This window comes from Salvelinus alpinus, chromosome 20 (assembly GCF_045679555.1).
Source record: "Salvelinus alpinus chromosome 20, SLU_Salpinus.1, whole genome shotgun sequence".
NCBI classification, from domain to species: domain Eukaryota; kingdom Metazoa; phylum Chordata; class Actinopteri; order Salmoniformes; family Salmonidae; genus Salvelinus; species Salvelinus alpinus.
The window spans coordinates 10,978,516-10,997,839 of NC_092105.1; the positions used below are offsets into that span (position 1 = coordinate 10,978,516).

General features: G+C 42.6%; 1 protein-coding gene across 2 annotated transcripts in view; it reads right to left on the bottom strand.

Moving 5' to 3' along the window:
* Positions 1-2,758: 2,758 nt before the first annotated feature.
* LOC139546299 (NGFI-A-binding protein 1-like) overlaps positions 2,759-19,324 on the bottom strand; it is a 40,043-nt gene continuing 23,477 nt past the window's right edge. The window contains exons 5-8 of one of the 2 annotated variants that reach the window (XM_071354503.1): positions 18,042-18,161; positions 14,822-15,095; positions 8,632-8,796; positions 2,759-8,416 (exon numbers count right to left, since the gene is read on the bottom strand). In XM_071354503.1, coding sequence (XP_071210604.1) covers positions 8,349-8,416; positions 8,632-8,796; positions 14,822-15,095; positions 18,042-18,161 — 627 coding nt within the window. In that variant the 3' untranslated portion in view covers positions 2,759-8,348. The remainder of the gene's footprint in view (positions 8,417-8,631; positions 8,797-14,821; positions 15,096-18,041; positions 18,162-19,324) is intronic. The other variant, XM_071354504.1, reaches the window with a different exon arrangement.

Genomic DNA, 19,324 nt, shown 5'->3' on the forward strand with positions numbered 1-19,324 from the left:
CCCAGTACATCACTGGGGCCAAGCTTCCTGCCATCCAGGACATCTATACCAGGCGGTGTCAGAGGAAGGCCCTAAAAATTGCCAAAGACTCCAGCCACCCTAGTCATAGATTGTTCTCTCTGCTACCACACAGCAAGCGGTACCTGAGCGCCAAGTCTAGGTCCAAGAGGCTCCTGAACAGCTTCTACCCCCAAACCATAAGACTCCTGAACAGCTTCTACCCCCAAACCATAAGACTCCTGAACAGTTAATCAAATGGCTACCCAGACTATTTGCTTTGTCCCCCCAAAACATTTTTTACACTGCTGCTACTCTCTGTTTATTATCTATGCATTAGTCACTTTACCTCTACCTACATGTACATATTACCTCAATGACCTCGACTAACCTGTGCCCCGGGTACCCTGCATATAGCCTTGGTACTGTTCTTTTATTGTTGCTCTTTAATTTCTTTTGATTTTCAACTTTTTTTGTTGTTGTTTATTTAGTAAATACTTTCATAATAATATTTTTTCTTAAAACTGCATTGTTGGTTAAAGGCTTGTAGTAAGCATTTCACTGTAAGGTCTACACCTGTTGTATTCGGCACATGTGACAAATATAATTTGATTTGAATGAATACAGCTACAAAAAATATAGATGAAAACTCTCTTGGTAAATAGTGTGGTCTACAGCTTATCATTTTAAAATTTGTTATTTAACCTTTATATCACTAGGCAAGTCAGTTAAGAACAAATTCTTATTTACAATGACGGCCTACACCGGCCAAACCCAGACGACGTTGGGCCAATTGTGTGCTGCCCTATGGTACTCCCAAGCACGGCCGGATGTGATACAACCTGGATTCAAACCAGGGACTGTAGTGACGCCTCTTGCACTAGAGATGCAGTGCCTTAGACCGCTGCGCCACTCGGGATCCCTTCATGAGACTTGATGAGGTACTCTACCTCAGGCAAGCTTAACCTTGAGACTTCTTTAATATTAGATTTTGTGCACCAGCTGTTAATAACAAATAGACACAGACCTCCACCCCTTGTCTTACCGGAGGCAGATTTTCTGTCTTGCCGATGCACGGAAAACCCAGCCAACTGTATAGTATTCATGTCATCATTCAGCCACGACTTAGTGAAACATAAGATATTACAGTTTTTAATGTCCCGTTGGTAGGATAGTCTTGATCGGAGCTCATCCAGTTTATTCTCCAATGATTGCACGTTGGCCAATAGGATGGATAGTAGAGGCGGGTTACCCACTCACCGAGGAATTCTCACAAGGCTCCCGGATCTGCGTTCCCTGTATCGGCGGCGTCTCTTCATGCGAATGACGGGGATTTGGGCCTGGTCCTGTAGCAGCAGTAAATCCTTTGCGTCATTAAAGAAAAAATCTTTGTCCAGTTCGAGGTGAGTAATCTCTGTTCTGATACGCAGAAGATATTTTAGGTCATAAGAGACGGAGGCAGAAACATTATGTACAAAATAAGTTACAAACAACGTGAAAAAACACAGAATAGCACAGTGGGTTAGGAGTCCGTAAAACGGCAGCCATCTCCTCCGGCGCCGTTGTATTGAGACTGTGATTTGGATTATTGTCTTGCTGCATGACCCAGCTGCGCTTCAGGCTCAGCTCACAGACGGATGGCCTGACATTCTCCTGTAGAATTCTGATACAGAGCAGAATTCATGGTTCCTTCTACCTGGAAGCACCTGGATGATCTTCAAGACTCCTGGAAGAATGTTCTATGGACAGATGAGTCAAAAGTATAACTTTATGGATGACATGGGTCCCATTACGCCTGGCAAAAACCCAACACTGCATTCTGATAAGATTCAGTATCAAAAATATGCAAAAACAGAGAAAATCAGAAAGGGGGCATACATTTTCACAGCACTGTATGTGTTGCGCAATACCTTTTGTTTCCCAGAATATAGCAGAGTGTCGTGAAACTTTCTTCTTCTCTCAAGTTTTTCAAAAACGTTCAAAGAGTAACTGAGTTTAAATGGATACGCATGAATAAGGACACTGAGATGGTTTTGAGAGTCGAAGGTTTGAGAGTATGAGCTGGAATATACTGTAGAATCTGAATAACACGCTTCAGAAGCACTGCAGTGGCAGAATTTCCAACTCTTGTTGCAAATGTAATTTTTAGGTAGTTATTTTTTTGCAAGGAGATGATTTTTTTGCAAGGAGATGATTTTTTGCAAGGAGATTATTTTTAACTGTGCAGTCTGAATTGTCTTTTCACTACTACATTTTTACCGTTGTGTTGGAAGAACAAGACTTTGTTCTTTATCAATGACAGAAGTTTATCCGCTATCACTCGAACATGCCCATTTTCCTGAGCTCGCATAACAACGTTTTGTCAAAGTACGGTGGCCCTTCAGGATCACAATACAGTGAGTCATAAGACTTAACTCTTTGGAGTTTTCTGAAAGGGAAACTAGAACAGTATTTCTTATGAACACAAAATGTTCACTAGAACTTATCTAGTCAGGTTGTTTTCTTGATTCCGAGAGAGCATCTGCAGCCCTATCACAGAGGACATTTACCTTTACCTAATCATACATTCTCAGAAGTGGTTTTGGCTTGTCTCTCTAAAGTTCTCAGAAACGATGTGCTATCCACAAATGTTTTTATTTGAGCTCAACTAAAACATATATAAATAAAAAAGCACAAATTATTTTGGAAGAAACAGGACAGCCCCATGAAAGGTAATCCACCATCAGATAAAACAAAAATATAGTTTATTGTTCATGTGCTGTATAACAAATTAAATGTAAGTGTTTACAAAACAATAGGGTGCACGACATAATCTAACGTTTTTACCAACAACAACAACACTGACAAGAACAAATTCTACTGACAAACAAAAACGGTTTCATCCCAAAGTTAGTAATGTATCATTCTACTGTATAGCATACAAAGCTGTTACAAGTCACAACACAGGGTCAGGTCAAAGGTCGGTGCTGCAGAGGAAACTTACCAGGAACTAAGGTAGTTCAGACATCATCCTTCTTGTGAAGCTGGTTGTTGGTAGCCTGGGTACCAGTCTGTTTCTTACTGTATTTGGAGGTAGCTTTATTGAATACTGAAACAGTCAGGTAGCCAAGCTACTTTTTGCTTTTATGTATAGGTAGAATTCAGGTGAAGATTACTGAATCAATCATCCTGCCAACATTTTTCCATAACTTTAAGGGGAAACAATTTTAGACATTCTAATAACTTTACAATACAGTTTTCATGATGAAGGTGGATGTAGATGCTCATTAGGCTATTACTTAATGAATCTCACTTATGTAAATGGTCAAAGATTTGCATGCAATAAATTATTTGTGTTCTGAACAAAAATACCTCCAATAAATTATACAAATGTATATTTTACACTCACATTTTGGTTAGTTCACTAAATATACAAATGCACACTATTTTCTACTACTAGGGTAAGGCAACGCACAATTCTACAGTTGTTAAGTGGTTATTGTGTACGTGGCTACTGTGTACGTGTCACTATCCTCTGGCTAGCTTCTCCTGACCAAATCATCATTGAATACTGTGCTTTAACCCTTTACACTTGTGGGAGTTGGGCTAAATTTAAATGTTTCTTAATGAAGAAATATGAAATATATATGCATAAGCATGGTAGCAATTGAAAGGGAACAGTTGGGAGATTATGGGGAAATTATCTGACCAAAAGGTGAGGACACAACAGTTCACCGGACACAATACTGAATGCAAACATCACACTGTTGATATTATGTGCATTTTACATTTACTGTACTTTTCACAGCAATCTGAAAATATTCTGGATACATTCAGCAATATTATAAGAATATTTGTGGAAAATGTGGGGTAGGTGCAACATAAGACAAAACATGTCAAGGGTTTGAGTGACAGAACTAACTCCAAAGTGTGCCCAGTTCCTAAGTAATTTCAATGCACTTTAAAAGAAGAGTCTTTAACTATAAGGTGCTTTTTTGAGCTCTCCTAATGTAGCTGTGCTGTTGAGGAACTAGAGCAAGCACACTTGTCATTGTTCTGTTTGGAACACAGCCCTGCCATCACACAATTACCGTTGTTCTGTTTGGAACACAGCCCTGCATCCCTGCCATCACACAATTACTGTTGTTCTGTTTGGAACACAGCCCTGCCATCACACAATTACTGTTGTTCTGTTTGGAACACAGCCCTGCCATCACACAATTACTGTTGTTCTGTTTGGAACACAGCCCTGCCATCACACAATTACTGTTGTTCTGTTTGGAACACAGCCCTGCCATCACACAATTACCGTTGTTCTGTTTGGAACACAGCCCTGCATCCCTGCCATCACACAATTACCGTTGTTCTGTTTGGAACACAGCCCTGCATCCCTGCCATTATACAATTACCGTTGTTCTGTTTGGAACACAGCCCTGCCATTATACAATTACCGTTGTTCTGTTTGGAACACAGCCCTGCATCCCTGCCATTATACAATTACCGTTGTTCTGTTTGGAACACAGCCCTGCCATTATACAATTACCGTTGTTCTGTTTGGAACACAGCCCTGCATCCCTGCCATTATACAATTACTGTTGTTCTGTTTGGAACACAGCCCTGCATCGCTGTCATCACACAATTACCGTTGTTCTTTATGCAATCTAGAAACGGTCCATTATAAATCGCAATCTGTGTCATCTTTTTATATTGCCAAGATGACTAGGTAATACAATAACAACTGTACATCAAACATAGACTCATTCTGTTCAGAACAACCCAGGGTATGACGGCCATGTCATCTTGTAGCTGTACATCAAACATAGAGATCATAAACATTGACACTGTATATGACATGCGTTGTGATATGGAAATGTGAAGGGCACATTTGGACTCAAATGGTGTTTGACTTGCTTTTCTGACATCAAAGTGATATTTATTTGAATCCTCAGTCTCATCTTTCATAGTACATCCAGTCATCTAAATTTACAGCATTTCCCTTAAGACAACATAACATTTGCTAAAGTTTCCCATTAGCAGGAGGGATGGGGGGGCAACTTGTTGTTGCATGTGGTGCTCAAGGTCATATCAGCTGAACCCATACAGAGCTGTGAAGCACAGAGCCTGAGCTCTGATGTCATTTATAACATGTTACTGCACAGCCACTGTATTCCAATTTAGGCGAAGTGGAAAAGAATTTCAATTTATATTTTTTGGGTGAACTGTCTCTTTAACTAGTGCATGAAAATGGATAACAGAATGTATCAATGTAACTGAAAGAAGAGGTAATCATTTTAAACACCAATACAGTTAGTGAGACAGCTTAACTGGTACATGACTGAAAGATGAATATGAGACGGAAACCTTTTTTGGTTAAACTGCTTTATCTGAAGTGACATTAAAGATAGTACCCCAGGGATTCATGTAATTGAATACATTACTGAAGTGTTTTATAAAGTAACATGTACATCACATCCTAGTCATTCATGGGAGAATATGAGAAAAAATAAATACAAATAATCCTAGTAAACATTGCGTCTCGGATCAGTTAGTTAGGATCACCACAAGAATGTGAAATGTCTATGTGAAATGTCTAGTATGTAACAGTAGAGAGAATTATTTATTTCAGCTTTTGTTTCTTTCATCACATTCCCAGTGGGTCAGAAGTTTACATACACTCAATTAAGATTTGGTAGCACTGCCTTTAAATTGTTTAACTTGGGTCAAACGTGTCGGGGTAGCCTTCCACAAGCTTCCCACAATAAGTTGGGTGAATTTTGGCCCATTCCTCCTGACAGAGCTGGTGTTACTGAGTCAGGTTTGTAGGCCTCCTTGCTCTCACGTGCTTTTTCAGTTCTGCCCATAAATTGTCTATAGGATTGAGGTCATGGTTTGTGATGGCCACTCCAATACCTTGACTTTGTTGTCCTTAAGCCATTTTGCCACAACATTGGAAGTATGGTTGGGGTCATTGTCCAATTGGAAGACCCGTTTGCGACCAAGCTTTTAACTTCCTGACTGATGTCTTGAGATGTTGCTTCAAAATATCCACATCATTGCCCTTCCTCATAATGCCATCTATTTTGGGAAGGGCACCAGTCCCTCCTGCAGCAAAGCACCCCACAACATGATGCTGCCAACCCTGTGCTTCACGGTTGGGATGGTGTTCGTCATCTTGCAAGCCTCCCCCTTTTTCCTCCAAACATAACGATGGTCATTATGGCCGAACAGTTCTATTTTTGTTTCATCAGACCAGACCACATTTCTCCAAAAAGTACGATCTTTGTCCCCATGTGCAGTTGCAAACCGGTGTCTGGCTTTTTTATGGCGGTTTTGGAGCAGTGGCTTCTTCCTTGCTGAGCGGCCTTTCAGGTTATGTAGATATAAGACTCGTTTTGCTGTGGATATAGATATTTTTGTACCTGTTTCCTCCAGCATCTTCACAAGGTCCTTTGCTGTTGTTCTGGGATTGATTTGCACTTTTCGCACCAAAGTGCGTTCATCTCTAGGAGACAGAATGCGCCTCCTTCCTGAGCGGTATGACGGCTGCGTGGTCCCACGGTATTTATACTTGCGTACTGTTGTTTGTACAGATGAACGTGGTACCTTCATTCATTTGGAAATTGCTCCCAAGGATGAACCAGACTTGTGGAGGTCTACAATTTTTGGTTGATTTGGCTGATTTCTTTTGATTATCCCATGATGTCAAGCAAAGAGGCACTGAGGTTGAAGGTAGGCCTTGAAATATATCCACAGGTACACCTCCAATTGACTCAAATGATGTCAATTAGCCTATCAGAAGCTTCTAAAGCCATGACATCCTTTTCGGGAATTTCCAAGCTGTTTAAAAGCACAGTCAACTTAGTGTATGTAAACTTCTGACCCACTGGAATTGTGATACAGTGAATTATAAGTAAATATAAGTAATAATAAGTAAATAATCTGTCTTTAAACAATTGTTGGTAAAATTACTTGTGTTATGCACAAAGTAGATGTCCTAACCTACTTGCCAAAACTATAGTTTGTTAACAAGAAATTTGTGGAGTGATTGAAAAACTAGTTTTAATGACTCCAACCTAAGTGTATGTAAACTTCTGACTTCAACTGTATCTGTTCGAGGTCATCTTGAGGGGAACTAAGACTATGGCTAATGCTAGTCAACAGGAAATAGAACTACTGCACAGTGACCACGATCCCCACAACTAGGACAACTAGACATTGACACTGGGTTTCTCAACATATTGTCGGTATTGCTCCACTTATACACACTTGGTTTTGTACTAGTTAAAGTGAGAAGGTGGGATGTAAACCCTGTTATTACTGTTTTGTAGTTCAGACTATATACCCTTCTAGGATTTCCCTTCCGTTTAGTAAGACAGAGTACGTCAACGACTCCATTTATATTGCCTCTGAGGCCATTGTCATGAAAATCACTACTTGTGCTTATTCTTGATGGCTATCATACACACCCGATGTCATCACAGAAAACTTGCAATAATATACAAATATGGTACTTTGTTGTCCCATATGTCATCGTCCCATATGTTGGGGCGGCAGGTAGCCTAGTGGTTAGAGCGTTGGACTAGTAACCGAAAGGTTGAAAGATCAAATCCCCGAGCCGACAAGGTAAAAATCTGTCGTCCTGAACAAGGCAGTTAACCCACTGTTCCTAGGCCTTCAATGAAAACAATAATTTGTTCTTAACTGACTTGCCTAGTTAAATAAAAGTTAAAATCAAAAATGTTGTTGTCATCCCATATGTAAATTCAAAATGAAGGCTCTCACTGAATTGTAATAAATATTTAAGTTGGTGTCATAAATGAAAGCCGTTTTTTTATCACCATTAGAACCTTGGATGAATCAACCCATGGCAACACCATGGTAACCCGGCACTTTGTCAAGATAAATAAGACTTTTCTGAGCCAAATCCTGGTTGACTCAAAGTCAATGGAACTTCTAGTGTTGTCCTGGTAACTGATGTCCTTATTTTACACAGCACATATTTAAATGACAACAACGACAAATAAACACTTTTCAGAGTCAGAATTCTGTATGTACAAATATGACATCTACAGACCCCTCGCCGTCAGTCTTGAAAGTAAGAAAGGAGAACGATAGAGTAGGGAAGGGAGGGGGAATCAACACAGTCAGTGAAAACACAAAACAATGGGCTTCTATGAGTAGAGAAATAAAGGCTCTCTAGGTGCTTTGGCAAAAAAGAAACTAAATGTAAAATCCCTTATCTTGAGGCAACATTGGTTGTTAAGGCTCTAATGCAGCTGTGCTTGTTTAGTATTGACCAACGACGACTGTGTTGTGAAAGAGGGATGCGCAAGGAGGAAGAGGAGGAAGAGGAGCCGTCTGGAATCCTCTGGCTATGATTTGATGTCCTTCTCGTCAGAAAGGCTGAGAGCCCCTTCGAAGTCAGTCCCGTTCCCATTTTCTGGAATGAGAAAGAGAAAATAAATAAATAGGACTTGGAATATTTTCAAATGATTCAGCATGAGAGAACTATGACAAAGAATCAACAATCTGATTCAGTATCAAAAGATCCAGAATCAAAGGATTCAGAATGAAAAATGATAACATCTTTGAGCTGACTCAGTATCATATGATTCATTGTGAATGAACAATAAGAGAGAATCTCTAGGGGCAGACCTATGGTCAGAGTTTTGCAGTTGACATTGCCATGGTGACTTGTCGGCGGGGTCTTTCCCTCCCTGTTGCCGTGATGCCTCTTCAGCTCATTGGCTAGTTGTTTCCCCAGGGGTGTGTCTCCATTCGACCTTTGACCCGCCACCTGCAGGTTCAGTGGCCTCTCCCCTGCAGGAACACACAGCTAGGTAAGGACAAAGCTAGGATACAGACAGCTAGGTCAAATCAAATGTTATTTGTCACAAGAATACAACAAGTGTAGACCTTACAGTGAAATGTTTCTTACAAGCCCTTGTAAGAAACATATATACAGGGGGTACCGGGACAGAGTCAATGTGCGGAGGCACCGGTTAGTCAAGGTAATTAAGGTTATATATACACATGTCGGTAGAGTTATTAAAGTGACTTATACCAATTTGTAAGTCGCTCTGGATAAGAGCGTCTGCTAAATGACTTAAATGTAAATGTTATGCAAAAATAATAACAGAGTAGCAGCACCGTAAAATAGGGGTAGGGGGGGGCAATGCAAGTAGTCTGGGTAGCCATTTGATTAGCTGTTCAGGAGTCTTATGGCTTGGGGGTAGAAGCTGTTTAGAAGCCTCTTGGACCTAGACTTGGCGCTCCGGTACCACGTGCCGTGTGGTAGCAGAGAGAACAATCTATGACTAGGGTGGCTGGAGTCTTTGACAAAAATGTTTGCCTTTCTCTGACACCGCCTGGTATAGAGGTCCTAAATGGCAGGAAGTTTGGCCCCAGTGATGTACTGGGACGTACGCACTACCTTCTATAGTGCCTTACGGTCAGAGGCCGAGCAGTTGCCATACCAGGCACTGATGCAACCAGTCAGGATACTCTCGATGGTGCAGCTGTAGAACCTTTTGAGGATCTGAGGACCAATCCCAAATCTTTTCAGTCTCCGGAGAGGGAATAGGTTTTGTCGTGCCCTCTTCACGACTGTCTTGGTGTGTTTGGACCATGTTCGTTTGTTGGTGATTTGGACACCAAGGAGCTTGAAGCTCTCAACCTGCTCCACTACAGCCCCATTGATGAGAATGGGGGCGTGCTCGGTCCTCCTTTTCCTGTAGTCCACAATCATCTCCTTAGTCTTGATCACGTTGAGGGAGAAATTGTTGTCCTGGCACCACACGGCCAGGTCTCTGACCTCCTCCCTATATGCTGTCTCGTCGTTGTTGGTGATTAGGCCTACCACTGTTGTGTCATCGGCAAACTTAATGATGGTGTTGGGAGACGTGCCTGGTCTTGTAGTCATGAGTGAACATGGAGTACAGGAGGGAAATGAGTAGACACCCCTGAGGGGCCCCCGTGTTAAGGATCAGCGTGGTGGACATGTTGTTACCTACCCTTGCAACCTGGGGGAGGCCCATCAGGAAGTCCAGGATCCAGATCCAGAGGGAGGTATTTAGTCCCAGGGTCCTTAGCTTAGTGATGAGCTTTGAGGGTACTATGGTGTTGAATGCTGAGCTGTAGTCAATGAATAGCATTCTCACATAGGTGTTCCTTTTGTCCAGGTGGAAAAGGGCAGTGTGGAGTTCAAAAGAGATTGCATAATTTGTGGATCTGTTGGGGCGGTATGCAAATTGGAGTGGGTCTCGGGTTTCTTGGATAATGTGTTGATGTGAGCCATGACCAGGCTTTCAAAGCACTTCATGGCTACAGACTTGAGTGCTACGGGTCGGTAGTCATTTAGTTACCTTAGTGTTCTTGGGCACAGGGACTATGGTGGTCTGCTTGAAACATGTTGGTTTTACAGACTCAGTCAGGGACAGGTTGAAAATGTCAGTGAAGACACTTGCCAGTTGGTCAGCGCATTCTCGGAGTACACGTCCTGGTAATCTGTCTGGCCTTGTGAATGTTGATGTGTTTATAAGGTCTTACTCACATCAGTTGCGGAGAGCGTGATCACACAGTCGTCCGGAACAGCTGGTGCTCTCATGCATGTTTCAGTGTTAGTTGCCTCGAAGAGAGCATAGAAGTAATTTAGCTCTTCTGGTAGGCTCGTTCACTGGGCAGCTCTTGGCTGTGCTTCCCTTTGTAGTCTGTCATAGTTTGCAAGCCCTGCCACATCCGACGAGCGTCAGAGCCGGTGTAGTATGATTCGATCTTTGTTCTGTATTGATGCTTCGCCTGTTTGATGGTTCGTCGGAGGGCATAGTGGGATTTATTATAAGCTTCTGGGTTAGAGTCCCGCTCCTTGAAAGCGGAAGCTCTACCCTTGAGCTCAGTGCGGATGTTGCCTATAATCCATGGCTTCTGGTTGGGTTATGTACGTATAGTCACTGTGGGGACGACGTCATCGATGCACTTATTGATGAAGTCAGTGACTGATGTGGTGTACTCCTCAATGCCATCGGAAGAATCCCGGAACATATTTCAGTCTGTGCTAGCAAAACAGTCCTGTAGCTTAGCATCTGCTTCATCTGACCACTTTTTTATTGATCGAGTCACTGGTGCTTCCTGCTTTAATTTTATGCTTGTAAGGAGGAATCAGGAGGATAGAATTATGGTCAGATTTGCCAAATGGAGGGCGAGGGAGAGCTTTGTACATGTCTCTGTGTGTGGAGTAAAGGTGGTCTAGAGTTTTTTTTTTCCCCTCTGGTTGCACATTTAACATGCTGATAGAAATTAGGTAAAACAGATTTAAGTTTCCCTGCATTAAAGTCCCCGGCCACTTCTGGATGAGCGTTTTCCTGTTTGCTTATGGCGGTATACAGCTCATTGAGTGAGGTCTTAGTGGCAGCCTTGGTCTGTGGTGGTATGTAGACAGCTACGAAAAATACAGATGAAAAATCTCTAGGTAGATAGTGTGGTCTACAGCTTATCATGAGATTTGACAGTTTTTAATGTCCCGTTGGTAGGATATACGTGCATTTAGCTCGCCCAATTTATTTTCCGCCGATTGTGCGTTGGCCAGTAGTACGGATGGCAAGGGCATATTCGACACTCATCAGCGGATCCTCACAAGGCACCTCGATCTCTTTCCGCTATATCTTCACCTTCTCGTTCTCCTGAGAATGACGGGATGTGGGCTTGTTCGGGTCTCTGGAGTAAATCCCTTTTGTCCAACTCATTAAAGATACATTCTTTGTCCAGTTCAAGGTGAGTAATCGCTGTTCTGATTTCCAGAAACTCTTTTCAATTATAAGAGCTGGTAGCAGAAACATTATGTACATTGGCTCGCATAAGGACAAAGCTAGGATACAGACAAGATAGACCACTGCTGTTATTTAAAGGGATACTTTGGGATTTTGGCAATGAGGCCCTTTATCTACTTCCCCACAGTCAGATGAAGTTGTGGATACCATTTTTTGTCTCTGTGTCCAGTATGAAGGAAGTTAAGGGCACTTTCGCGAGCCAATGCTAACTAGCATTAGCTCAATGACTGGAAGTCAATGGGTATTCGCTAGTCTATGAGTATTCGCTAGGCATGAAAATGGTATCCACGAGATCATCTGACTCTAGGGAAGTACTGTAGATAAAGGGCCTCATTGCCAAAATCCTGAAGTGTCCCTTTAACCTGTAACTAGGCAGGGAGCTGTTATTTCACCTGTAATTGGGCATAGAGCTGTTATTTCACTTGTATTTAGACAGGGAGCTGTTATTCAACCTGTAATTAGACAGGGAGCTGTTATTTAACCTGTATTTAGACAGGGAGCTGTTATTCAACCTGTAATTAGACAGGGAGCTGTTATTTAACCTGTATTTAGACAGGGGGCTGTTACTTAACCTGTATTTAGACAGGGAGCTGTTATTTCACCTGTAATGGACAGACTGCTCTTTAATTACTTGTTACTTTTATTTCCTATTCTTATTCATATATATTTTTTTTAACTGCATTGTTGGTTAAGGGCTTGTAAGTAAGCATTTCACTGTAAGGTTGTATTCGGCACATGTAACAAATATAATTTGATTTGATTTGATTACGCTACTGCTACTCTCTGTTTATCATATATGCATAGTCACTTTAACCATACCTACATGTACATACTACCTCAAATAGCCCGACTAACTGGTGCCTGTATATAGCCTCGCTACTGTATATAGTCTCGCCACTGTTATTTTTCGCTGTTGTTTTTATTTCATTACTTATCTATTGTTCACCTAATACCTATTTTTTTTTACTTAAAAAGTAAGTAAGCATTTCACTGTAAGGTCTACACTTGTTGTATTCGGCGTACGTGACAAATAAACTTTGATTTTATTTAATTAGGCAGGGAGTCCCTGTTCTCAACAGAAGACACATTTCTGATATAACAGAATGATAATAAAGTACTGTAGTATTCTAGCACTCAAATCACCTCACAAAAAGTCAACACCCCTTATTTAAAACAATGCTTCGTGGCTTTCTCTCTGTCATCAATAGAGGCTGTTAAATGAAAGAGCGGTGTGTTGTGCTGTGTATGAAAAGTGTTAGTCACGCCACATTGCTGTGAATGAAGACCCAGGGGTAGAGCACAAAGGAAGAGAATTCAGTCTGTGTACATGTGAGTGCATGTGTGTGTTTTATTGTGTATAAGTGTGTGTGTTTTATTGTGTTTAAGTGTGTGTGGTTTATTGTGTTTAAGTGTGTGTGGTTTATTGTGTTTAAGAGTGTGTGTTTTATTGTGTATAAGTGTGTGTGTTTTATTGTGTTTAAGTGTGTGTGGTTGCGCGCGTGTGAGCATGAGAGGAAACAGAGGAAGCAGGTGAAAGTGTTAACATTGCGGTGTCATGCTGTTGACTGTGTGAGGTTGAGTTTGTGAAAGTAGAGAGGACGTGTCACCCTTCATCCTCAGTGCTCACCACACACTCTTCGTTGTCTCAAATTACGCATGTTTCCCGGTCGAAACAGTTCCCGAAGAGTTTGTGCATATATTATGATGATATTTTATGACAGTTTGTTTGTTTTGGACATCGGTGAGGGTTTTTTCGTCTGTTCGGGAACACAAAATGTTTTCTGGATCCAAGCCGATGTTCAGAGTCGAAGCCTACGCCCCTTTGTGGGTGGTTGATCAACAGTAGGGATTATACAATAAAGTCTTTGTTGTCATTCAATGAGAGACGATTCGTTTTCATGCACGTTTTAATTGACAAATACTGCACTAAACATCTTAGTTAGATGTAAAATTGTACGAATAAGATCTCCTTGGAAATAACGTCAAATTTCATGACAGATTTCTTGAGATATCTTAGATTTAATTTGGATAAACTCAAAATGGACAAACCGTACTATTGCCACTCCGTTTTTCAAGCGAAGGTCTTTTCAAGCGAAGGTCTTTTCAAGCGAAGGTCTTTTAAGGGAGTATGCGAGCACACTTGTTCACTTCGTACTAGCTGAGTTCGACTAGGCGCCAGCCAAACTGAAGCATTCTGATGTCTTATGCGCGAAAAATGCTAATATCAGTCCCATGACTTGAATGGGATTTGTGCTACAAATGTTAAAACGTTAGTATGTGGAAACAGTGCCAGGGAAACTAAACCAAAGCATGGATTGCAGTCATACCTTGTCCACAGACTGCTTACAGGGTCAAGAAATCAATGTGTAATTTTGTAATTTGGGTGAATTATCCATTTAAGAGGGCTTCAGGGCAAATTAATAGCTGCCTAATGGTCCTCACAGCAAACTTAAAAACAACTCAGAGCATGTATAACCTTTATATATAAGTCTGTTTTCTGAGGACCTAGATAGTTTGTGTGTATATATTGATATGTAGGCTACATGTGCCTTTTTGAACTGTATGTAGTTCTGCCCTTGAGCTGTTCTCATTCATTCATGTTCTGTGTTATGTCAAGTTTCAGGCTTTGTGTGAACCCCAGGAAGAGTAGCTGCTGCTTCACAACAGCTAGTGGGGATCCTAATAAAATACCAAATACTCAAAAATACACACACACACACACACACCTGGACCCATCCTGAAACTCCCCAAAACCCCCCAAAAACAAATGACTGAAAGAAATGAAAGTGTGACTAGGAAATGAAACATAAAGGCAGTGTATATTTAACCAGCAGAAATAGAATGGTGGCGGACAGTGGTACCACTGACCCAATGTTAACTTTTTATGCTTTCTCCTTACTCCAACCCTAACCGAACCCCGGTTCCTAAACTTTTAACCTCAACACCTAATTAATTCAACCTCACGTTTTCGTTCTGCCGGTCCAATATACACTTTCTAACATGAATGTGGAATGACTGACCTGGTGGTAGACTGGTGCTGTCAGTGGAGACTCCGTTGACATGGTGACGGTGCTCTGGGTTAGTGTTGTGTCTCAACCTGAAGGCCCCCAGAGGGACCTTCCATTCCAGGGCCTGCAGTCTGTGCTGGGCCTGCAGTCTGTCCTGGGCCTGCAGTCTGTCCTGGGCCTGCAGTCTGTCCTGGGCCTGCAGTCTGTCCTGGGCCTGCAGTCTGTCCTGGGCCTGGGCTTCGTGATGGATCTCCATCTGTCTGGCCAGCAGACGCTCCAGCTGCAGCTAACACACCCGCATGAACAGACCACATAGACACACACACACACACACACGGACAGACGCAGACACACGGACAGACGCACACACACGGACAGACGCAGACACACACACACATGGACAGACGCACACACACACACGGACAGACGCAGACACACACACACACGGACAGATGCAGACACACACACACGGACAGACGCAGACACACACACACGGACAGACGCAGACACACACACACGGACAGACGCAGACACACACACACACGGACAGATGCAGACACACAAACACACGGACAGATGCAGACACACACACACGGACAGACGCAGACATACACACACACACACACACGGACAGACGCAGACACACACACAGATGGAGGCATGCAGAGTTAGAGATAAACACAATACAAATTAAGTTTGTTTTTCACATTAGAAAACACATCACACACAAAACAACTGAGCCTGCAGTTCTCTCAAAGACCATCTAAATGGGCAGCACACGTCTGTTCTCCTGTCTAGATACTGGTTGTTAATACACACGTCTGTTCTCCTGTCTAGATACTGGTTGTTAATACACACGTCTGTTCTCCTGTCTAGATACTGGTTGTTAATACACACGTCTGTTCTCCTGTCTAGATACTGGTTGTTAATACACACGTCTGTTCTCCTGTCTAGATACTGGTTGTTAATACACACGTCTGTTCTCCTGTCTAGATACTGGTTGTTAATACACACGTCTGTTCTCCTGTCTAGATACTGGTTGTTAATACACACGTCTGTTCTCCTGTCTAGATACTGGTTGTTAATACACACGTCTGTTCTCCTGTCTAGATACTGGTTGTTAATACACACGTCTGTTCTCCTGTCTAGATACTGGTTGTTAATACACACGTCTGTTCTCCTGTCTAGATACTGGTTGTTAATACACACGTCTGTTCTCCTGTCTAGATACTGGTTGTTAATACACACGTCTGTTCTCCTGTCTAGATACTGGTTGTTAATACACACGTCTGTTCTCCTGTCTAGATACTGGTTGTTAATACACACGTCTGTTCTCCTGTCTAGATACTGGTTGTTAATACACAAGTCTGTTCTCCTGTCTAGATACTGGTTGTTAATACACACGTCTGCTCTCCTGTCTAGATACTGGTTGTTAATACACACGTCTGTTCTCCTGTCTAGATACTGGTTGTTAATACACACGTCTGTTCTCCTGTCTAGATACTGGTTGTTAATACACACGTCTGTTCTCCTGTCTAGATACTGGTTGTTAATACACACGTCTGTTCTCCTGTCTAGATACTGGTTGTTAATACACAAGTCTGTCAGCCATTTCCTGCCTCATCTGTCTCTCCGAAACGACAGAAAAGAAACCTGTAATTTGACGAGGGATAATTAGAAGAGTTATTTTAAATGGATAATTTGGGATATTGGCAATGAGGCCCTTTATCTAATCAAATCAAATGTTATTTGTCACATGCTCTGAATAAAACAAGTGTAGACCTTACAGTGAAATGCGTACTTACAAACCCTTAACCAACCATGCAGTTCAAGAAATAGAGTTAAGAAAATATTTACGAAATAAACTAAAGTAAAAAATAAAATAAAAAGTAACATAATAAAATAACAACAATGAGGCTATATACAGGTGGTACCGTTACCGAGTCAATGTGCGGGGGTACAGGTTAGTCCAGGTAATCTATACATGTAAGTACGGGTAAAGTGACTATGCATAGATAATAAACAGCGAGTTGCAGCAGTGTAAAAACAAAGGTGTAAATAGTGTGAGTGGCCATTTGATTAATTGTTAATCTACCTCCCCAGTCAGATGAACTTGTGGATACCATTTTTTTTGTCTCGGTGTTCAGTAGGAAGGAGGTTAGACGTAGTTTCGTGAGCCAATGCTAACTAGCATTAGTGTAATGACTGGAAGCAGATACACATAGACTCCAGTCTTTGCTCTAAAGCTAGTTAGCAATTGCGCTAGCACTAGTTAGCGACTTCATTCAAACTGCACACATAAAAATGGTATCCACGAGTTCATCTGACTGGGGAAGTAGATACAGAGCTTCGCTGCCAAAATCCCTAAGTATCTGTTTAAGAACAGCGGATGATGTCTTAACAGATGTGGAGGAAGGCATGGACGAGTGACTGCTTTCATCATTACGTTTTTCCCCCTCAACTAGAAACAAGATAAGCTGAGAGGAAACAAAACAGCTTGTCAATAACTTTGCTGATTATATGCAGTCGCTTCCTCACTTAATTTCTTCTCATTTACCCAGCCCATCAGCCAGCCATCCATACAGTTATCCAGTCAGTCAGTCACACAGTCAGCCAGCCAGCAAGCCAGTCAGCCAAACAGTCATCCAGCAAACCAGTCAGTCCGTCCGTCAAACAGCCAGTCAGTCGGTCAGCGAGCCAGCCAGCCAGTCAGTCCATCCATCAGTCCGTCAGACAGCCAGTCAGTCAGTCAGTCCATCCATCAGTCCGTCAGACAGCCAGTCAGTCAGTCAGTCCATCCATCCATCAGTCCGTCAGACAGCCAGTCAGTCAGTCAGTCCATCCATCAGTCCGTCAGACAGCCAGTCAGTCAGCCAGTCCATCCATCAGTCCGTCAGACAGCCAGCCAGCCAGTCAGTCAGTCCATCCATCAGTCCGTCAGACAGCCAGTCAGTCAGTCAGTCCATCCTTCAGTCCGTCAGACAGCCAGCCAGCCAGTCCATCCATCAGTCCGTCAGACAGCCAGTCAGTCAGTCAGTCCATCCATCAGTCCGTCAGACAGCCAGCCAGCCAGTCAGTCAGTCCATCCATCAGTCCGTCAGACAGCCAGCCAGTCAGTCCGTCAGTCAAACAGCCAGTCAGTCGGTCAGCGAGCCAGCCAGTCAGTCAGTCCATCCATCAGTCCGTCAGACAGCCAGTCAGTCAGTCCGTCAGTGAGTGGTAGTGTAGTCACCTGGATGCTGCGCCCCATAGTCTCCTCTCCTTTAGAGGTGGCTGTGGCCAGCTGCTCTCTCAGGGCCTCCCTTCTCATGTGGATGGCCTGCAGGGCTTCCTGGAGGTCGAAGTAGCCCTCCTGACACAATAAAGAGACAGAGACAGTGAGGAACATTGAGACCACGGTCCTGATGAGCCCCTCTTTTCTACGCTAGGGGAGAGTGGGGTAAGTTGAGACACCCTTGTTTCTAGGAAACCATACACAACATTTATCATTTGACCAAATTTGACCAATGAAGAAAACAACATGCACAGTGGTAAGAAAGTTAGGTCCAAGTTGAATGAATGTATTGTCTAAGATTTCATGACGCTTGTATTTAAACCAAAGTAGACCACTTTAAGATTGTTCTATACATCAGTTAGGGTCTCTATTAGCTTCAATATGATGTCCTAACAGAACTAGACAATCATTTGTGCCAGGTGTGATATCCCTCCTAAATAGCTCGGTGCTAATGTTCCTATCAACTCAGTAAGGCCAGCAGGCTAATGTTCCTATCAACTCAGTAAGGCCAGCAGGCTAATGTTCCTATCCACTCAGTAAGACCAGCAGGCTAATGTTCCTATAGACTCAGTAAGGCCAGCAGGCTAATGTTCCTATAGACCCAGTAAGTCCAGCAGGCTAATGTTCCTATCAACTCAGTAAGACCAGCAGGCTAATGTTCCTATCCACTCAGTAAGACCAGCAGGCTAATGTTCCTATAGACTCAGTAAGGCCAGCAGGCTAATGTTCCTATCAACTCAGTAAGGCCAGCAGGCTAATGTTCCTATCGACTCAGTAAGGCCAGCAGGCTAATGTTCCTATCAACTCAGTAAGGCCAGCAGGCTAATGTTCCTATCAACTCAGTAAGGCCAGCAGGCTAATGTTCCTATCAACTCAGTAAGGCCAGCAGGCTAATGTTCCTATCAACTCAGTAAGGCCAGCAGGCTAATGTTCCTATCAACTCAGTAAGGCCAGCAGGCTAATGTTCCTATCAACTCAGTGAGGCCAGCAGGCTAATGTTCCTATCAACTCAGTAAGGCCAGCAGGCTAATGTTCCTATCAACTCAGTGAGGCCAGCAGGCTAATGTTCCTATCAACTCAGTAAGGCCAGCAGGCTAATGTTCCTATCAACTCAGTGAGGCCAGCAGGCTAATGTTCCTATAGACTCAGTAAGGCCAGCAGGCTAATGTTCCTATAGACTCAGTAAGGCCAGCAGGCTAATGTTCCTATCAACTCAGTAAGGCCAGCAGGCTAGTCTTTTT